This window comes from Neolamprologus multifasciatus, chromosome 15 (genome assembly GCF_963576455.1).
Source record: "Neolamprologus multifasciatus chromosome 15, fNeoMul1.2, whole genome shotgun sequence".
Classification (NCBI taxonomy): Eukaryota; Metazoa; Chordata; class Actinopteri; order Cichliformes; family Cichlidae; genus Neolamprologus; species Neolamprologus multifasciatus.
This window is the reverse complement of record NC_140453.1, coordinates 11,457,052-11,475,944: the sequence shown is the minus strand read 5'-3', so window position 1 is coordinate 11,475,944 and position 18,893 is coordinate 11,457,052. Positions and strand designations below refer to the sequence as shown.

Below are 18,893 nucleotides of genomic sequence, written 5' to 3'. Positions count from 1 at the left end.
CATCTGGCACGTAAGGCTATGAGATATTACTTTGTTTGTTCTGCAAACTTAAACTGAAATGTCCCTTCATTCCAGGCCAGTATTTCTTTGCTTTTGTTTAATTTGCTTACGTGATTCAGTTTCTGCTTGTTTAGAATGCTGCACTTAACTACAGTGTTTCTTTACGTATTGGGAAACATTTCTAAATTGTTAACATTTAACTAAATTATTTCACGGGGAACCTTGAGCTTAACACTTTGCTCACGCTCATATCTCTAAACACATCGTGAGATTCTGAACACAATGAACACCGCGCTCTCCTTCAGCAAAATGGATGCTATATATAACCAACCCACTATGGATTTCAATGCCTTTTGTTTTGCTTGAGAGCTTGCCCTTCAAAGTGGGATTTGGTCTTAGCTTGTTGACCCAACTTAGCTCACTGTTGCACATGTGCCTGATCTTTGGTCTTTGCACGTGGAAACAGGCCTAAATACCTCTTTAGAGATAGTTTTCCATCATGATAAAGATCTGGTCAGACTTCTTACTGTTCTCCATCTTCCACAGATTACCGTATGTTTGGGCATACATACCAAACTTGGAAAGTACTCTTAAACTTTAAGCAACCGTTCAGATAAACACCAAAATGCTTTGTTGTTTGTCCCTTGAAAATAGGTTTTCATAATGCTTTAACTGTAAATCAAATGCTGTTTCAATCTGCTTTATATTTTCCCATCTCTGAGGTTAACCATCCACAGTGACGTGTGGTGCAATGTGTTTAATAAGAATACCTTAGAAAGCCATTCATTTATGTGCGGTTTAAGCTCAGTAAATAGCTCTTGAAGTAATTAAAACTCAAAGGCAGTTTAGGACAGTGTGGCGTAGGAGCTGTGAATTGTTTTAAGTGGTTGGATTTACAGATGTCTGAAAAGGGAATTTGCTTCTGCTTGGCCCGCCCCACGTCTGGAGATATGGGGGGGGGGGGGGGGGGGGCCTCAGAACAGAACAGAACAGAACTTCTTTACTAGCTTTTAAATTAATCTGAGTTTAAACACAAATGTGCTTTATGAATTTGTACGGAGGCGGTCTAGATTTCAGTTCCTTTTCATTGGATCCCATTTGGGAAATATCCTGTGGGATTTGACTTTAACTGGAATAACTGCTGCTTCACTGCTGCTGATGTAGAGGAGAGACAGAACTGAGATTTCAGATATGCAGTGGCCTAAGGGAAGCTTTAAATTGTGCTCCCTCACCGTATAGGAAGGTATGCTCACTAACCTGGACAGCTGACAGTCACTCCCTCTTTCCTTCTCTCCAGAAATTTCTCCTCTGTTTTTTGCTTGAAAGGCCATCTGAAGCCACAGCCGAGGTGATATTTTATTTGCCTGCAGGGAGTCCTTGTTGTCTTTGAAAGGAGTTTTGTGGTGTTTTACACAGTGTGGGTGGTAGTTTGTCCATTTGGAAAACTGATTATGTAGGAGACAGTGCTCCATCTTTAAACCTAAGAATGTTATTCTGCTCTTGAGACGTGATTATTGATTGTGCCTGGGAAATATATGGCTAGATGTTGTGACCCCTAGGTGCTTCCTCCCACATAGCATTTCATACATAGTGGCAGCATATCCTTCAGTTGTCTGCTTTCACTTAAAGCATGGTTAGCTGGGCCAGTTTGTCTTTGCCAACAGTGTTCTCAACACAGTCTATAATAGCTGGATTTAGTCTATTGGTGCCAAGTCCAACTCTGGTCACTTCTCCTTTGCTACCCCTCCCTGACCAGACTCATTATTGAGGTCACTCGGAGATCTGGCAGGTTTCCTCTGCTGCGATGGCAGAGTACTGTTCTGCTCAAGCCACGGATATCCTGAGGAAGCTCTCTAAAAGACTGAGTTGTGGCCCCTGGCCTTACCCTCCTTAACAGTCTTCCTCTACTGGCCTGAAGGCCAACTTTTAGTCAGATGTCTCCTGGTTTGGGGATTTGTTTCGTGCTCACCTGCAGCACTTTTAACATTTTTAAGAATTGCAGCCGGCTGATGCAACACCCAGTGATGTTTTTATCAAATAGTCTTTTTGTCAAATGTATATTTTGTGTTACGCTGTTAACAGATGGCATGTTCCCTTTCATGTTATTTGTTACCAATAGGATGGTATTAATCCAGAGAAGCAGGGCGGGATTAGTTTATGGAGGCGTTTGAGGAACTAAGTAGATTGATGGATGTAGTAACAACTGGCTAATTTATCTTATGATGTTTGGACTATTGGAGAGGTGATGTATTGTTATTGTTGGTGACTCAAGAGATTCACTTATAAAAACATTAGTACAGCGCACCACAGTGCAACCCAGCTGGCAGCCGTTTCAGTCTGCCAGTCCTGTCCTGAGTTTGCTTAGCAAGTGAAAGTGATCATGCTGCTAACCTTCTAGCATTACATCAGACGGCTCTTTTGTCATCCATTGTCATTGTTCTCGAACACACAAAATGGGTAGTCACAAGGGCGTGATTGTAACAATAGTTAATGCCATCTACACTTCTATTCAGCCCATGTAAAACTAAACACCGGTATGATAAATGGAGGAATTTGACGTTAAAGGTTGAAACAGAACAAAAATATTTGATTTTTTTTTTACGTATTATACTGCCTTTCTTTAGCTAATAAACAAGCAAGCTTTTGTTTAGATATTCTGTAACATGATGTGAGGAAGATAAACTGAGTGAAGCTCCAGCCTTAGCAGATATTCTTCTCATGTCACCGATATACCAAGAAAACGTTTTTGAGCAGATGTTCCCAAGGTTGCAAGTTATCAGTGCCTTGCATGCTAGCTGTGTGAATTAGCTTCATTGGGTGCCTTTCACATAGTTTTGACTTTTCCCTCTTAAAGAAACTGTCACTTCAACAGTACACTGCCTCTTTTTAAAGGACTGAACAGCCCTTTATGTAGTCCGTTATATGAAACGCTCAAGCAAGTGTTAAATCCTGGGGGATTTTCTCTCCAGATTTATATCATATTTAATTTAGAATACTATATTTAATATGTGCTCGATGTTGGTTACTTGAGTATAAAGCGCTTACTTGGTTTCATTTTCATAATGTAACAGTGGGTGTGCATGTCAATATATATATATTGTAATTATATTACTTTATTTTTTTTGGCAATAAATTCATGATTTAAAAAAAAAGAGCCTGAAATTGAAGCTGCTGACATTTAGCGCACAGACATGCCTCATGATTAAAGTGACGCTTCTCCAAATTGACTTCTGAATGTCTGTAGAGGAACCCTGTGTCAGTAAGAATGCAAGGAATTCCATGGCCAATTGACCCGAGGCTACTAAACCTTCATGCTGTTTCCCTTCTCTGTGCAACCTTTGCATACAAAGCATATGCATGTATATCTTTACTTTTTAATATCTAAAATAAAGCAGATTATCGTAATTTGTGTAGAAAGACATATTGACTTCATTTTTATTTCTGCCATAGATGTAAATCATCTCTTTTGAAGCAATTGTAAAGGAACTTTATGTACCGCAAATCATTCAGCATTAATAAGCGCTGTTAATTTCTATTTTGATGGTGGCGCAACATGTCAGCCATTAATTTGCAGTGGTCTTCACACAAACGAGTGATTCGTTAATTTCGTTAGTTTTTTAAACAAAACGGAAATTTTTCATCTTGAAATTAGAAGTACCCATCTTAATGGAATGATGAGCTTTTGTGACACTTGCACACTCTTTACTCTGATTTCATACAAGCGACCTCACCCATTCTTGCTTGGGTGGAGTTTGTGGTACGACTATTGTTGCTATTGTTCAAGTTTAAATGGGGAGTTGGCCTCCTTCACATCGAGGGTGGAGTAGCTGTTACATCACGTGTATCGGCACACAGTCATGAAACTAGATGTGTTTGTAGTTCTATATGTGCGCATGTAAAGCGGCTTCAGAGTAAAAGTTTTACAGTAAGGATCTTTTGAGACTTATTGCCAACAGAGCCTGTTTTGTTTTAGGTTACATAATGACGTATGCATTAGAGTCTCTTAACAAATGAAGGATCTCTGTTATCAGATTACAGCTGTTTTATTCTCTTCTCACCAAACAGCTGCCCTGGTTTGTAGTCCACAGACTATCCCTTTTCCAGCGTCAATGCCTACCCTCCTGCCCAATTTCCAAACAATACCCCCACATTTTCACTTCCACTTTGACAGATTTACTCTAAAATGTGGACAAAGCACTTGTTCGTGCGATTACATGACCAATCAGTCATTATGAGAAAACAGCTGGTTTACCTTTTCTTAAGACTGTGATTCACCCAAAAGCATCTGGAGTCATTATACAACAGAACATGTGAATGTGTGACTGTACAAAGTGACGGTGGAAGTGAAGGCCCGAGGTTCAGCTGTGTTGAGCGCCTATGAGGTAATCCCACTGGAGAATCAGAGGAATCTCAGTCATCTCTGCACGCACACGGGGGTTTGGGGGGGGGGGGGGGGGGGGGGGCTGTTTTAGCAGTCTATCTGAAAACATCAAAATATATGCAGCTTTACCTGTCCACAGCTGAGAGAGAGTACTGCAAGTGGAGACAAAAGACTTCAAAACGTAAATAATTCTTCTGCAAAAAAAAAAAGAAAAATCCATCACTGTTTAAAAAAAAAATAAAATAAAATTGGAGTCGTCGTCTAAAAAAATGATTTTTGCAACTTTAAAACAGGCATTAGTCTTTCTATTTGGATGTTGCAAATATATGTGCGCAGTCTTGATGTCTGATTGTAACATTTTGGGATTCTCTAATGAGTGTGCGCTTTCAGTCAATGTGAGGAATGAAGGCGAAAACATGTGTTTGCTCGGGGAGTGTTTCCACTGGGATTCTCAGTCAGCTCAAACCACATGTCTGGCCAAAACAGGATTTCTCAAGAAAAGATGCTGGGAGGACAGATCTTAGCAAGCCAAAGTGTGCATTTGAGACGAAGCAATTGTGTGGTTTTTTTGTTGTTTTCTTTTCAGCAATGTGCTCATCTTACAATTAATAAATCATAACTCGGTCTCACCGAGCTGTGTTTGTGATTGGCTTAACTCAGTTTGTTTTGGTCTGATGCTTTTGAAATCCCCAGCATGCAATGTGTGCGCATACTAATGTGTGTTCTCCCCGACTAGACACCAAGGTCTGAAGAAGACCCTATACCCCTGTGTGTGTATGCACGGGTGTGCGTGTGACACCTTACTCACAGTGATCCATTCATTTGTGGCCTGGCACCCAGATAGGGAGTCCAGTTGAGAAAGACGGAGACTGAGGGAGACTGTTTGGACCCTGCACAGTGACTCAATGCTAGCTGTCTGCCTGGCACAGATTAGATCAACACTGATGAATATTCAACTGTGGGCCATCGCTGCCAGAATGGCCTAGATTTTAACCAAGGCAAGACGCAGGAGATGAGCTTCTCTCCCACAAAAGTTATACAAAAGTTGCTTTATGTCCTGCAAAGAAATATCAATGACTTAATTCAAGAAAGTAATTAATATTTAAGTGCTTTTTTTCTTCCTGTTTTTTAAGCCTTGAGAAAATAATTAAGATATTCTAAATCTGAAATGTGGGCCGACATAAACATAAGTCACCCTAATTAACTTCATAGATTGCTTTATAACCGGCCCCTTTATGTTGACAGTTTGTGTTCAGCCACGCATTTCAATAAAACCTGAATTTAAAATGTGCTCGACTACCTCATAGTGTTATCTTCTTTTTGGTAAGCTCTTTAATGTTTGGAGCAGAACTTCCTCCATTATTCCTAAACAGATCTTCCTCACAAAGGCAGGAACTGTGCTGATGTAAACTGAAGCTTGCCGGAAAAAGTGTGTTTGGGTTGGAGCTTGGTGAATGTCTGAGGAGGTAAAGGGCATCTTGAAATAAAGACAAAAACCCAGGAACAAACCAAGGCCTGCCAGTGACACTGAATGGAACCTGATAAGAATGAATAAATGGGCCTAAAGCCCTTTTACTGGGGGTATTTTTAGTTTTTTTTGTTTGTGTGGCGTAGTTTGCCACATGGGTGACGCAGCGTGGTCTCAGTTTGAACGGTAGTTGACACTTTGAAATTAGTGGCATCGCCAAGAAGACTGCATATAAAGAATAATATTGTTTCTACTTACCCAAGAAAATATTTAGTTTATCCAAAACTGCGTAGGAGTGAGAGGGAATGTCTGTGTTAGGCATACAAAATTGCATCCTAGTTACCTTCTATTTGCCACTAATTGTAAGTGTATGTTACATTGGTTATACAAAGTTTTGAGGGGGTGTGAATGTCACACAGTGTGCTAACTCGTTTAGGCTTTTTTCTTTCCCTGCAGTACTGGTGGAATATTGTGAAGTGCAGCTATATGAAAGCGTGTAAAGGAAAGACCAAGTGCAGAAAGTAAATCGAAACAAAGCAGTTGAGTGTTCATAATTCATGCAAAGAGTTTTTCCAGTGGGAGCATTGTCAGCGAAATTATCAGTGGTTTTAGTGGTTTTAGTATTCTGGCTAAAACTATGCCCCTTCTTCTCCTCAGGATGGTTCTCTGGGCAACATAGATGACCTTGCACAGGAATACTCTGAGTACTACAACACCTGCTTTAGTGACGTCAACGACCGCATGGAGGAGCTACGCAAACGACGAGTCTCCCAGGAACTCGACATGGTAAATACACGCTCACCCATGTAATTACCTCGCCTAATGAAATCATGTGAACGGCTATTCATGCACAGCATTTTCTTTGCCTCACCTCTGAACTTGCATGCTTGATTTTTTTTTTACGCTCTTTACTAACTGCCAGACGAAGAATAGCAGAGACTGAACAAACAAGATGAATTTGTGTTAATGTCCAAGTCTTTCCCCCCGAGGCCAGTGTGCCTGAACACCACTACAAGTCCTTTTCAGAGAGATGTAGGATACTAAGACACTTCTTTGGTTGCCAAGTTGCAAGTAAATCTATGATGGAATGCTGCTGGTGCTGCTGCAGAGGGCCTAGCTTTGTGCAGCGTGCAACCCAATGGGTCCACATGCTTGCAAGAGCAAGTATAAGATCAATTCAGTAAGTCCCTGTAAATAGAACTTGGGCAAATAAATTCTCAAACACACACAAAAACAAATGGTCAATTCTGTTTTTCTGCTAAGCTAGCTGCTGCTCTCCACTACGTTTGCTAGAAAGTCAGACATAGTAGTGTTATTGCCCGATAAAACAATGATTCAGCTCTCCATCCACATACTTTGCACACATTGTTGTCACATTAGACTTTCTTATTTTAGACCTTGTACTGATTGTCTCCCCATTTTTCCGCATGTTTTTCTGTCATCACATGTTTCCAGTTTAATAGGCGGCCCCTCTTGCTCCAAGGCGACCATGTGGCTCAGCTTGCATTGAAAGGCACAGCTGATTTATTGTGCTGTGCATTTAATGATTTCAGACATGCAGTTGTCACCGCTTTCATGATAGACTCTAAATGCATTTTGCATCTTATTATAGATTAAGTGCTGTCTCTTTGGCTGCAGACTTTGATCTGTGCTTACCTTTCGGGCATTCTTTTGTTAGTTTTGAAGGGAAGCTCTTTCTTAAAACAGGGGAAAAGGAAGCTGTGAAGGCTCAGGGGAGGGGTTGGGGGTTGTGCTGAGTGGGACCTGAGCCTGAAGCCCAGTGCAAGAGGAGGCTAACGACATGAATAGTGGAAGAATGAGAAGGAAGGAGGATGAGGGGAATGAAGAGGAGGAGTGGAGTATGTGAGAGCCTGCAGCTGTCCTGCCACTCTGCAGAGTTTGGCAGCAAAATATAGAAGAAAAGAAGAAAAATACATGGAGGAGGGGATATAGGTCAGACAACACCTTATCAAGAGCTCTCAAATGTGCAGTATCAACCCACACTATATGGATTTAACCTTGCCTTGCGTTTGAGTGCAGGCCTTTTTCTAAAATTAGTTTTGGGTGCTGTTCAAGAACAGTCTTTACCAACCCTTCTAGGATGCAATGGATTAAAGACAAACTTTTCTTCTCTTAGACAATATTGTTAAGAGGCATTGTGAAAGTAATACACAAGGCGTGTACCGAGACAGAGCACAGGACACTAAATGAACTGAGAATGAGCTTAGATAGAGCAACAGACACCCAGTCAGAAAGAGAGTAACAAAATGACTGTTACAGCTTTTGAAGTGTGTCCAGAAGTCAGTGGCTGCAAGCCAGCGTCATGCAGTCGTCACCCCTGGGACCAGTGCCAGATGGTTAGGCAAGGTCATAAGAGCCACATTAATAGAGACAGATTTTATTAGTGGAGGTGGATGGTAAAGCAGACAGGACTCCATAAGGCTCACCTCTCTTTAGCCATTGTATTAATTTGATAATGTCAGATTTATAGATCAGTTATTGGTTTAAATTATTATTTTTACTAGTAGGTAACTTGTTTCTTCAGATCTCTCCTACTATATGCTTTTCAGTTCAGATCTGATCTATGTAGTAGAGATTTTAGGGTAAAAGTCACCTAAGCTTTGACCTTTCTTGGTTTGCAATGCTGTACTAGAGAAGGCTGAAGTTGAGATAAATGTAGTATCGGAGAAGACGCCATGAAAGCTGTCTGGTTGCCAGTAAATCTGTGATGAAAGTCCTCATACTCCAGGTTAAATATAACTTGAGGAAAACACTGACTGGATATTTGCTACTGGAAAATTCCCATGCGAAAGCCCCACTGTCTAAAGTGTTGTTGTGGTCAACATTGTAACACCAAAAAGTAAGAAGAAGGCCTTTTTAAGTTTCTGTTCTCCAAAGCATTCTCAACTTGACTCTTGGTACGGCGAGTTTGCTCATGATGGGAACCATTCAGCTTCTCTTTCGGGGTTTTGGGGGCTTTTTGGGTTTTTTGGGCTCTTTTCCTTAAAGTAACGAGAAATGTAACATTTGGATTTTTTTTTCCACTTGCACAATATTATTAGCCTGCTCTTGCATTGTGCCCCTTTTAGCACAGTGATGGCTGTCTGTGTTGTTGCAAAGCAAGGGGCTCTCTCTATTAAGAGTTGATGACGGAAGCTCTCTCTTAGATGGCTATCGATGCACCTCCTTTCTGCGTGGCTTCCTCTCAGTTGTTTCTGTGACTCTATGGTAGTTTTATGAGTTAGTGGGATACAAAGGGTTAAATAAACATCCTCTTTGGGAATGTGGATATGGATTAGCACGACGGCCTCGCAGTTTCCCAGCGCTCTTATACATTAGCGTTCGGACGCTGCATGAGGATTTTTATTATTGGAGTGACAGGAAATGCTGGAAAAGAGCAATATATCCAGCAGTTTTAATAAAGTGTGTTGTCTCTAATAACGGGTCAGTAAAAGGTCAGGTCAGAAGGATAAAGAATTTTTTATTTATTTTTTGCCTGGGATTCAGTTACAAACATTGTAGTCTTCCGTGTTCTAATTCTTAGCTAAATACAAAGGATTTAGTTATATTTTAGAATAAAGTAGATGCATCTGACCGTCCTAATGTACCTTACATCTGTAACCATAAACATGATTTGTTTTTCAGTGTCCCTTTTCAAAATAGAAGGTGCTTCATAGTAGTTTATTTTTACGATCCTTTTTAAAAAGTGAGTTTTAAATTTCAGCATAGCAACGAAAATTTGCCTGGCCCAATGTTGAAAACAGTTATGTCGGTGGCTATGGTAGAGGCTACCTCAAATAAAAAAAACAATGATTGGCAGCCCACAGATTCCAGGAAAGGATCCCAATTTTGGTTAGTAACACAGTTCAATCACTGGTTTTCAGATCTGTTTTAGATGTGGACTGATTCTTAAAAGGCACCAAGGCAGAAGTTTGTAAAGGTTTTAACCAGTGGCTTTGAAGTAGCATAAATTATCATTGCATATTATCATTGCTAACAACTGCAATATATGACATTCTTCGGTTTCTGAAGCGGATGAGGATCGTTTTAAGTACTGCTCCATAGAAGTCATCTGAAGTTGAAGTAAATACATTTAGTTAACTTTTGTCTTTTTCTTCTTTTGTTTCTTCAACATCAAGGCAGTTGGAAAAGTTATTCAAGCTGTCTCCATTAGCAGCCACAAAGTCACGCTACAGTTATGTCAGTGCAAATTTAGTTTAATTCAAAGGGAAGAAAAAAAAGTGCCAAAACGCAGAAATAAAACACCAGAGGAGGGATCCCTTAAACATGCAGGGACTGGTTGTTGGATGACTAATCTTGTCTGGCCAAGGGAGAGAAATACCAAACTCTATTTTGACATCACTTTCTAACCATAGCACAATAGTACAAATGAAGTACGCTAAATATAAATCAAGAGAGCTCATTTTGGCGTTTGTGGTTGTTGGGCAAACATTTTAACACTTGCTGTTAACCATAATGAGACATTGCACTGCTGTGTGTGGTAATATCTTTGAGGATAATTTTAGATAATTGCATAAACAAAGCATCCTATCAATCATAAATCTGTTCATCGTAACCTGCTAATTCAAGGAAGGCGTTTTATTTGTTTTATACCTGAATTGCCTGACAGCCGTGGGTCAAGACTCAGGCACGGACTTGTGTTTTGTTTTACCGTGAGACGAGGAACCGTGTGGTTAATGCCCACATGAAGTTAAACCATCAAAGTGCGTCAGTTCAGCTGGGTTAAAACTACAGTGTAGAGGAAAGACAAACCGTGTTGTGAACTCTGCTGCTTATTTATCCTTTCTACTCTCAGATTTTTGCCTAGAAACATAGCAAAGTCAAACACGCTCAAACAGCAGAGACTTTGTTGCTGTAAGATTGCTTTCAAAGGACGTTCGTGCCGCTGTGTTATTTTTATTATTGGCAAAACCCTTGTGGAAAGCAAGTGGTATATTTAAATGTATTTTGTGATTTATTTGTCACTAATGGGACATCGGTTGTAATAACTTTGGTATTTGTTTTGAAATACCAAAGCTGAGGAGGATTCTCAAAGCTGAGGAATGCTCCACGCGCTATAAAAGAATGCAGCCCTGTGCGGCGAGCACGTACACACACTCTCCCAGACGTCCTTGAAAGGAAGAGGATGGAGATGTTGGTGTGCTAATGTATTTCTCGTAAAAACATTTAGGCAAGCGGCAGCTTGATTGGTGTGGCGTGGTTGAATTTCAGAAAACACAAGTGTGTGTGTGTGTGTGTGTGTGTGTGTGGATTTTCCAGAACAGCCAGTCCCGCAGGCTTGTACTAGTTCCACCTCTAACGTCTTTTTCAGGGATTGCAGTAGGTACCTGTTCCACTACATATCTTTCTACAGGGCTACTTACAGTTGCCCACCCAGGTTCACTCGGCCATGCCAGCTGGCCTACCTCCACTACGCCACCTGGTCTTTTTGCTACACATACACCTTTTTTTCCATCTGAGGTTGGGAGTAATTTTGGTGAAGTAAAAGTGACTTCAACAGGCTTTTGCAGTGAATGGAATATGTGTTTAGCACTCATCTGTATTTTGAAGCTTTCCCTTTAATTAAAAAAAATATATCTGGATCTCCTGTTGCGAAGCTAAACTTTGTTGTAGTTTCCAGGTTAATGATGGAAAGCAATGTGGTTTTTGGAAGTAGTCACTTTTCAGTAGCGCTTGTTAGGGTTTAGTCGTTTCCGATGCCAGTTTCCCTGTGCTCAGACATCGTGATCCTCATTAGTCAGAGCTCTCCCTTCTTTCTCCCTTTCATTTTAACTTAATTCAGTCATGCTTAACCAATCGTTCTCCCATCACAATTGCACGCACATACACACAAAGCGAACCATGCACAAGCAACGCCTTTGGACATCTAAGGGGGAAAAAAACGCATGCACGTTCACACGCTTACAAGCCACTTTTAGGTAAGTAGGGCAGCATCTTAAGATTATTCTGCAAAGTTTGTGTAAAGGATAGCCTGCTCCCTCTGGGGGGGATGCATTTTGGGATCTATGCTTTATACACACACACGCTCGTAGGCACCGCCTCAAACACAGATTGCCTTGATATTCTCTTTCAAGTAACCGTGTCAGCAAGTTATTCATCGTTTAACCGTGTGTCTGAGAGAAATGGAGGTTTACTTTTGGAACCATTTACTGTTTGTCTCATCACATCCTGGTCTGTGACAGAATAATCCCACAGATCTCTAGTGGAGAGTGAACAACATGTAGGTTTTGTTTGTTTTTCACTCATCTTTTCAGCTTTTCACTCTCTTTCCATGTCAGAGATGGCACGCACAGACAGGAAATAAAGGGAAGCTGAGGATGAGTAGGAGGAACAGAGAGCCACATTGTGTCTTTTAGGTCTTTTAGTGGGTGTGAAAGTGGGGGCGAGATGTGTGAATGTGTGTAGATGTTCCTTGAACTGGGTTTATGTCTGTGGTGGAATGAATGTGGCGATGCCAGGGTCAGTGTCCGGCTGTATTTTTGTGTTTATCCAATATCCAAGCAGTACAGAGACATTGTACATTAAATCATTTTTACAACGAGCTGGCATGGTGCTTACAGTTACCCACCGGTGAAACTGATATCTGTCCTGTAGCTGCTGTCCGGGGAAGCCGCAAAGAGGATCTGATAGCAAAACCAGCCAACCACTACCTTTTTGAAAGCGTTTGTGTACTGTGTGTTTGCATGGGAGTATACTCCTCGTTCACAGAGCCCCTCCCTCTTAACGTGGGTCCACAATATTCTGCACAATTCATTTGTTTAAATAGAGCTGCCAAAGTGGTGCTTGCTTAAGGGATGAATGTGTTGTGTCTGTCTCTCGTAATCTCTGCCTTTGTAAGAAAAAAGACAAACAGACCTTTCCGAGATTTTCCTTACGTGCAGCTTGGTGACTGTAGAAACAAGTTTCCACGACTGTAGATGTGTAGCTGCTCTTTGACTTATGGGAATCCCCATATTCCCTGGGATGTACAAATTAAATGGTCTTCCGACATGACTTGATTTACTTCACGAAGAAGCTTCCAGTCACATGTCTCTGTCTCGTTGATTGAAGTAACAGACAAATACAGAAATGGCCAGTAGGACTTGTGTCTCGCTAAAATCCTTACAGCCACCTCTCAGTTGTGTGTGGTTATCATGGGACTTGGGCTAATTTAGAGGCTTTAAGCCACTTTAGCACTTTAGGTCCTCTGCTCATTTGACTTGCAACTTACGGTTGTTCCAAAGTTCCAAAGAACGCTTAAAGGTAGTTATGTCACTCCTGACTAATACACTTGCTCATGCCTTACTCATGTTCATGGGGCAACAGCGTGGAAGGATTGCACTCCCCCAACCACTATATGAATATAAAAAGGTTAAACTGGAGGTCATCCAGATTAGGAAGCGTGACTCTCTTAACTGTAGGAAACTGTCTGTATTACGCTTCCCGTGACTTCTGTCCTACAGCTTAATACCTGGGTGTGGAGATGCAGGATGATGATGCCAATTTCCTTTCCCGCTCTCCATTTCGGGGAAATTCTAGATTACATTTGTCTTTTGTTAATGGGCTTATAATAAAGAATTTCTTACTCATTGTAGAAGTCAAGACAGTCCAAGCAACCCTCAACCATCCCCTATATCATGTTGGTTATCCTGCAGTGAGAGAGCCAGTGTAACGGAAAGCTTAGAGTTCTGTAGAAAGACGAGGAAATAGTTTTTAATTTTAGATGTGTTAAGAAATCCTGGACAATTTCAATATAATAGGACAGACAAAATAACCAAAAATAAAAATGTAATATCAGCATTTACATCGGGACTTGTTTCCTGTAATTCTTCATGAACTGCTAAATAATAAAGGTCACACAGAAAGAAAGTGGAAGTGCAAACTTGCCTTAGATTTTGGTTTCTGTTCTTAGGTGGATCTGATAAATCTCATAAATGTTGCTGACAGTGACCCAAACCAAAGGGGTCTTCACGAGGGTCTTCACCTTTTTTGTAATTCGATGACCCATCTGGTTGAAGACCCCCAAGCTCTGCATACTCTGAATATTTATTAGTGCTTCATTAGTAGTTTTAACAATGTTATAATTGACATTTTCTTACATATGTTGCAAATTAAGGCAACTAATGGGGTCTTTTCCAGTCTTGCTTACTCACATGATAGAAGGGATGACAACAAATTAAGAGTGAAGTCACATAATGATAACTGTGCAACGAGTAGGGGTATGACCTTCAGCAAATAAGAGCTTTGTCCTGATGTTAACCTCAGATGTTGGGTCTTCAAGCCTGAGAGCCTTTGAAAAAATATGCTCACCAGCCTTAAGCAAGTTGTTGACTGTGTCTGTTTCTGTGCTGGTTAATGGCCTGAAGTTTAAAAACAGTGGTAGCACTGGGCAAGTCTGAGTATAGGGAGTCATGTTATCTCCTGCTTGACAGTTCAAAAGGATGCAAGAGCACTGCCAGAACTATGTAGTCAGCCATTCCCTCAACGAGTCTAATTGGCTAGTAATACTCACACGCTGCAAGTTAAAATCTTGTTGCAGACTCGCTGTGATGGTATCTGCCTCAGTGTCTTTATTCAGCACTTTATTCAAGACACATCTGTATCTGGAGTTGTTATAAATGCACCTGCTTCAGACACATTCATTAGCTCCAGCCAAGTAGTGCAAACACACTGACAGCGAGTTTAAAAGCTGGAAAAACTTGGCAACATTTTGTGTATAAAGAGAGTTTTAAAATAAATGTGATTTATATTGTTTTCGTACAGTTGTAGTGAAAGCCACCGTTAAATTTATGAGCAAAGCTCAGCCAGGTCTGGATGTCTGTTTTGCATGTCTGCCTGTGCAGTTAGTCAAATATGGCATGTTGTATTCTAATGTTAGATAAGAGGCAAACTAGCAGGTGTTTGTCTTGAGTAGCAGAGTGAAGGGAGTTTACTGATGTAATTGTCATTACAAAATCAGATGCACGGAGCCAGTTCTGCAGGTGCCGAGTTACATTTCAGAACGCTTCACGCAGACTGGGGCGCCTGAAGCAATTCATAACGTGCCTAGCAGCAGTTGTTGGTGTACACACACGTGTTTGTGTTTGTTTTGACGCCTTTTCAAGTATGTCTGACTCTGACAATAATAAAAAAAAAAACGTCTGTACATGCACGAGTGCACTGTGAAGCATTCCCTCGACTGTTGCTGTATTTTTTTATCCTTTCGTCTTTAGCTTTCCTTAAAGAACTGTTTTACTCTCCCGGTGTTGTGATTTGCTCCTTTGCCTCTTGGATTGTGATGCTTGACCTTCTCGCTCCTCCCCATCTAATTTTTCAGGAGAAACAAGACCCAAGCAGCACCTCTCTGCAGCTCCGTAATGAGATCCAGGTAGGCGAAGACACCTGCATAAGAGTAGCACTGAAATACCGTCAGATGTCATTGTTACCGAAAGTCTGACACGTGCCTCCACCCCCTTCCTTGTCTCTCTCTCCAGGAATCTTTAGGCTTCAGCAGCGAGGTGTCCACTCCTGAAACGGACAGAAAGTAAGTTTCCATTTTTGTCCCTGATAAAATGTGACTGTAGCAAGTGCGCATCTATGAAGTATGCTTGGATTGAGATCTGCTGCATTTCCAAACAATTTGCAGCCTGTGTCTGGCCCCCATCAACCTGTGCATGCCTGCACACAAAATCACACTTTCTTCATGTCCACGGCTAAATATGGAGAGAAATACACACAGCTTCAGACATAGCTAATGTGTTTGGTAGATCTATTATGTGGAACCTTGGGGTTTTTTTTGGGTTTTTTTTTTAAAAAGCAGAAGATGCTAGTTTACGTGTGCATATTTGCTCTAATGATGGTAATAAAACATTACCCACTGACTATTTAGAAGGTCATTTTCAAGAGAGTTTAAAGTTAAGGAGCAATCTGCACTAATGGACGAAAAAGATGTAGTTGGTCTTCCATGCTTCTCTGCTCACATTGCTGCTGCAGTTAAAGGAAACCCAGTGACTGCTTCCTCTGGCTGACTCGCTTGGACCAGCAGCCATTCTCTATTCTCCAGGCCGTCTATACTTCCTTCCTGCCTTTGTGTTCTGCGATGTACAGTGGGGGGAGACGGAGAGGGTGATGGCCAAAAGATTAGAGCAAAAGAGCATGAACGAAAGAGCAGGATGGAACTGGGCATGGGTGGGGTTCCTTTTTACTGGATCCTGTTACACAAAAGTATGTTCTTTTTTTGAATACCACTGTATTTTGCTTGCATAAAATTTCTAGGCCGTAGCCCACCATGAGGTCACTGTTATACAATGCTATGCAAATTTAAAGCGATCCAAGTTGGCTGAGGTTGGCTAAATGGCCTGATCGCACACACACGGTCGCTTTATGGCCACGTATGTTTGATAAATGAGACGGAATGTTAAGAATATATTTGTTTCCTCATGGTGAGTTGTCTAGTAAAGACCTCGTTACAAAATAAGCTCCTCGGGCAGTGTTGGTCATTGGTAGTGATAAAGAAAACCCCCAAATTTTAGGAAAGTAATCAGCCCCGGTGGAGCTCCCATCTTCACGTGATGATCAGCGAAGTGCATACCGCAGACATGATCTCTATTACCATGGCTTTATATGTTGCACAGACAAATGCAGAAGATGATGGGATCCAGATGCCAAAATGACGTCTCTCTACTGTTTGAAAGAGACCCTAAAAGAGCCCCTAACTGTGCTATATTATCCATTTTCTTACTGTCAGTCTGGTTTCTTTCTCATGCGTTGCATGGTTTCTCTTTCCCTTACCATCACCAATAAATAAATGTATATATATATGTGTGTGTGTCTGTGTAATATAACTTGTAAACCTACCATTCTCTGAGTTTTTATTCTTAAATTACAAAACTTCCCACATCGCACTTGTAATAACCCTCTTTGTTTTAATCTATCATTCACTGGCAGCCTGTCTGCTCCCACTCACCCCAGTTCTCTTCTCTATTAAGTTGTCCATTGTCCACTTTCCACCATGGTGAATGGATTTCAGGTGGAGTGATTTATCATGTGCAGGCAGACCGATAGGCATGCCCCGTGCATTCCTGGGACCCGATTCCTTACAGCCGCACAAAAGGCACGCTTGCACGTTCATGCACACAAGCACGGGTACCCCACTGTCGCCTCTTTGCGGGACAATAGCAGGCAGATAAGATTTCCCAGTCTTCATCCAGGGGCTGGAGTCACCCTTCTTTTCCCTGTTTCTATGTCACTTTGTTGGCAAGACGTGGGCACAGCACTGATTGTGCCGGATTTACAAGTGGTGTTGACAGAGAGCTCCCAGAAGGCTGAAAGGTTCAAGTTTGCAACATCCTGTTTTTGGAAGCTGATTAGTTGGTGGATATTGCTGTGCAGAATGGGCACCTTGCTTATCAGTGAGGTTAAAAAAAAGAGGTAAATGGATTTTGATGAAAAGGCACATGCAGAAACAGAATATACGAATTGCCGGCTCCAACTGGGTTTGAAAATGGTAGTGCGCTTAGAGGCATCTGTGCTGCTGGAAAGCGCAATAATCAGATGGAAGAATCGGTTTCAGAACAACAGCACTACGTTGGAAAACTAAAGCACCTTGTCAGCACATTTACCTTGTGCTGGTGAGTATTGTAGCCTTAAGTTGAACAAAGTAGACGGCAAGTTGAACGACAAAGTGCGCTCGTAGTTGAAATCCGCGTACTTTTTCAGCTAAGCGCATAATGTTCTATTTTCCTGCCTTCCCTTTTGCGGTGACCTCTCTGACTCCCTAAAGAGGTCGTCCCTCTGTTCTTCCTGTGGACACTGCTACCGTCATACTGTCACCTCTCATTGTTTCGTCAAGAACACCGGGGATTGCTTTGCTCCAGGTGGCCAAGCTTGTAACCACACAAAAAACACAGTGTCTGTGTACAAACATGCGTCCATTCCCGTAATTTCACCTGAGCGCAGTACAAAAAAATGGCAGTAAGATGCCATTAAACATGAGCTCACACAGCTGTGTTCAAATCTTCCCATGTGCTGGTTTATCATCATCTGCTCTAGACAGCACCTCTGTCATGCAGCATATGAGCTATATTACATATCTGCAGTAGTTTCAAAGCCCTGTACTGTAACACAAATGGTACTTGCAGCTTATCATTTTGAAAATTACTCACAAACATATCATTTTCGGAGCGCAAACCAAGCATTCACGCATAGTGAATATGGGCTTAAATAAGCAAACACATGGTAACTTTAATTTTCATATTGTACACACATCATGAGAAGCAACCTGTGCTTGTCCTGGACAGGTTCAACCCAAAGTAGAGATACTGTATGTTATACAGTACCTTTGTTAGCAGTTACATGCTCCCTTCTCACTGCAGAGAGGAGAATTGAAATAGGAAGACATGCCAAAGATTTAAGGTTAAACCAATTAAGTTGCCTAGCCACACTATGCTGGGTTAACACACTTTTGGAAGACATTCAGGCTCCTTTAGCGAGCGGATGTGTGCGCGTGAGTGCATGTGTCTGTGCGCTGCATGGGAGGTTAATTTATAGAGCATGAAGGTGGGGTGGGGGCTGACGATGCCGCTACAGAATAGCTTCTATTGAGGGAGTTCTTTTAGCATTAGCTTTGGCCCTAGCCTGTCTGGGAGGGGGAGCAGAGGAGTAAACCATACAGACATCCATTCAATTAGCATCTCATTATGTTGCCATGGCAGCCGGGCTTTAAGCCGTGCAAAGATTTCCCGTTGCACCTAGACAAGGGCTACCATATTTGAACAAATGTACGTGGTCGCATGCACGCGCATACAGGGCCGTGTACCAACTGGAGAGGAAAAGTGACCTGTTCATCTTGTTTTGATCCCGTCACTCTCTGTCATGATGCTTCAGTGACAACCACCTGTCTTTGTGTGTGGCTCAGCAGCTGTATGCACGTGCGCAGTTGGCTGAATTGACAGACGGGTGTGTGACGGTAAAAGAGCGAGACATGCCTTTAGAAGAGAGATTAGCTTAATAAGTCTCTTAAGTTATCAGCTGGATAAATTTAAAGTACTCTGTTCCCCCTGTGAT

At 41.6% G+C, this 18,893-nt stretch overlaps 1 protein-coding gene across 7 annotated transcripts in view; it reads left to right on the top strand.

Moving 5' to 3' along the window:
- Window positions 1-18,893, top strand: part of sash1a (SAM and SH3 domain containing 1a) — a 163,211-nt gene that overhangs the window by 115,788 nt on the left and 28,530 nt on the right. For all 7 annotated transcript variants that reach the window (XM_085132872.1, XM_085132873.1, XM_085132875.1 and 4 more), the window contains exons 2-4: window positions 6,507-6,635; window positions 15,166-15,216; window positions 15,323-15,372. In XM_085132872.1, coding sequence (XP_084988998.1) covers window positions 6,507-6,635; window positions 15,166-15,216; window positions 15,323-15,372 — 230 coding nt within the window. The remainder of the gene's footprint in view (window positions 1-6,506; window positions 6,636-15,165; window positions 15,217-15,322; window positions 15,373-18,893) is intronic.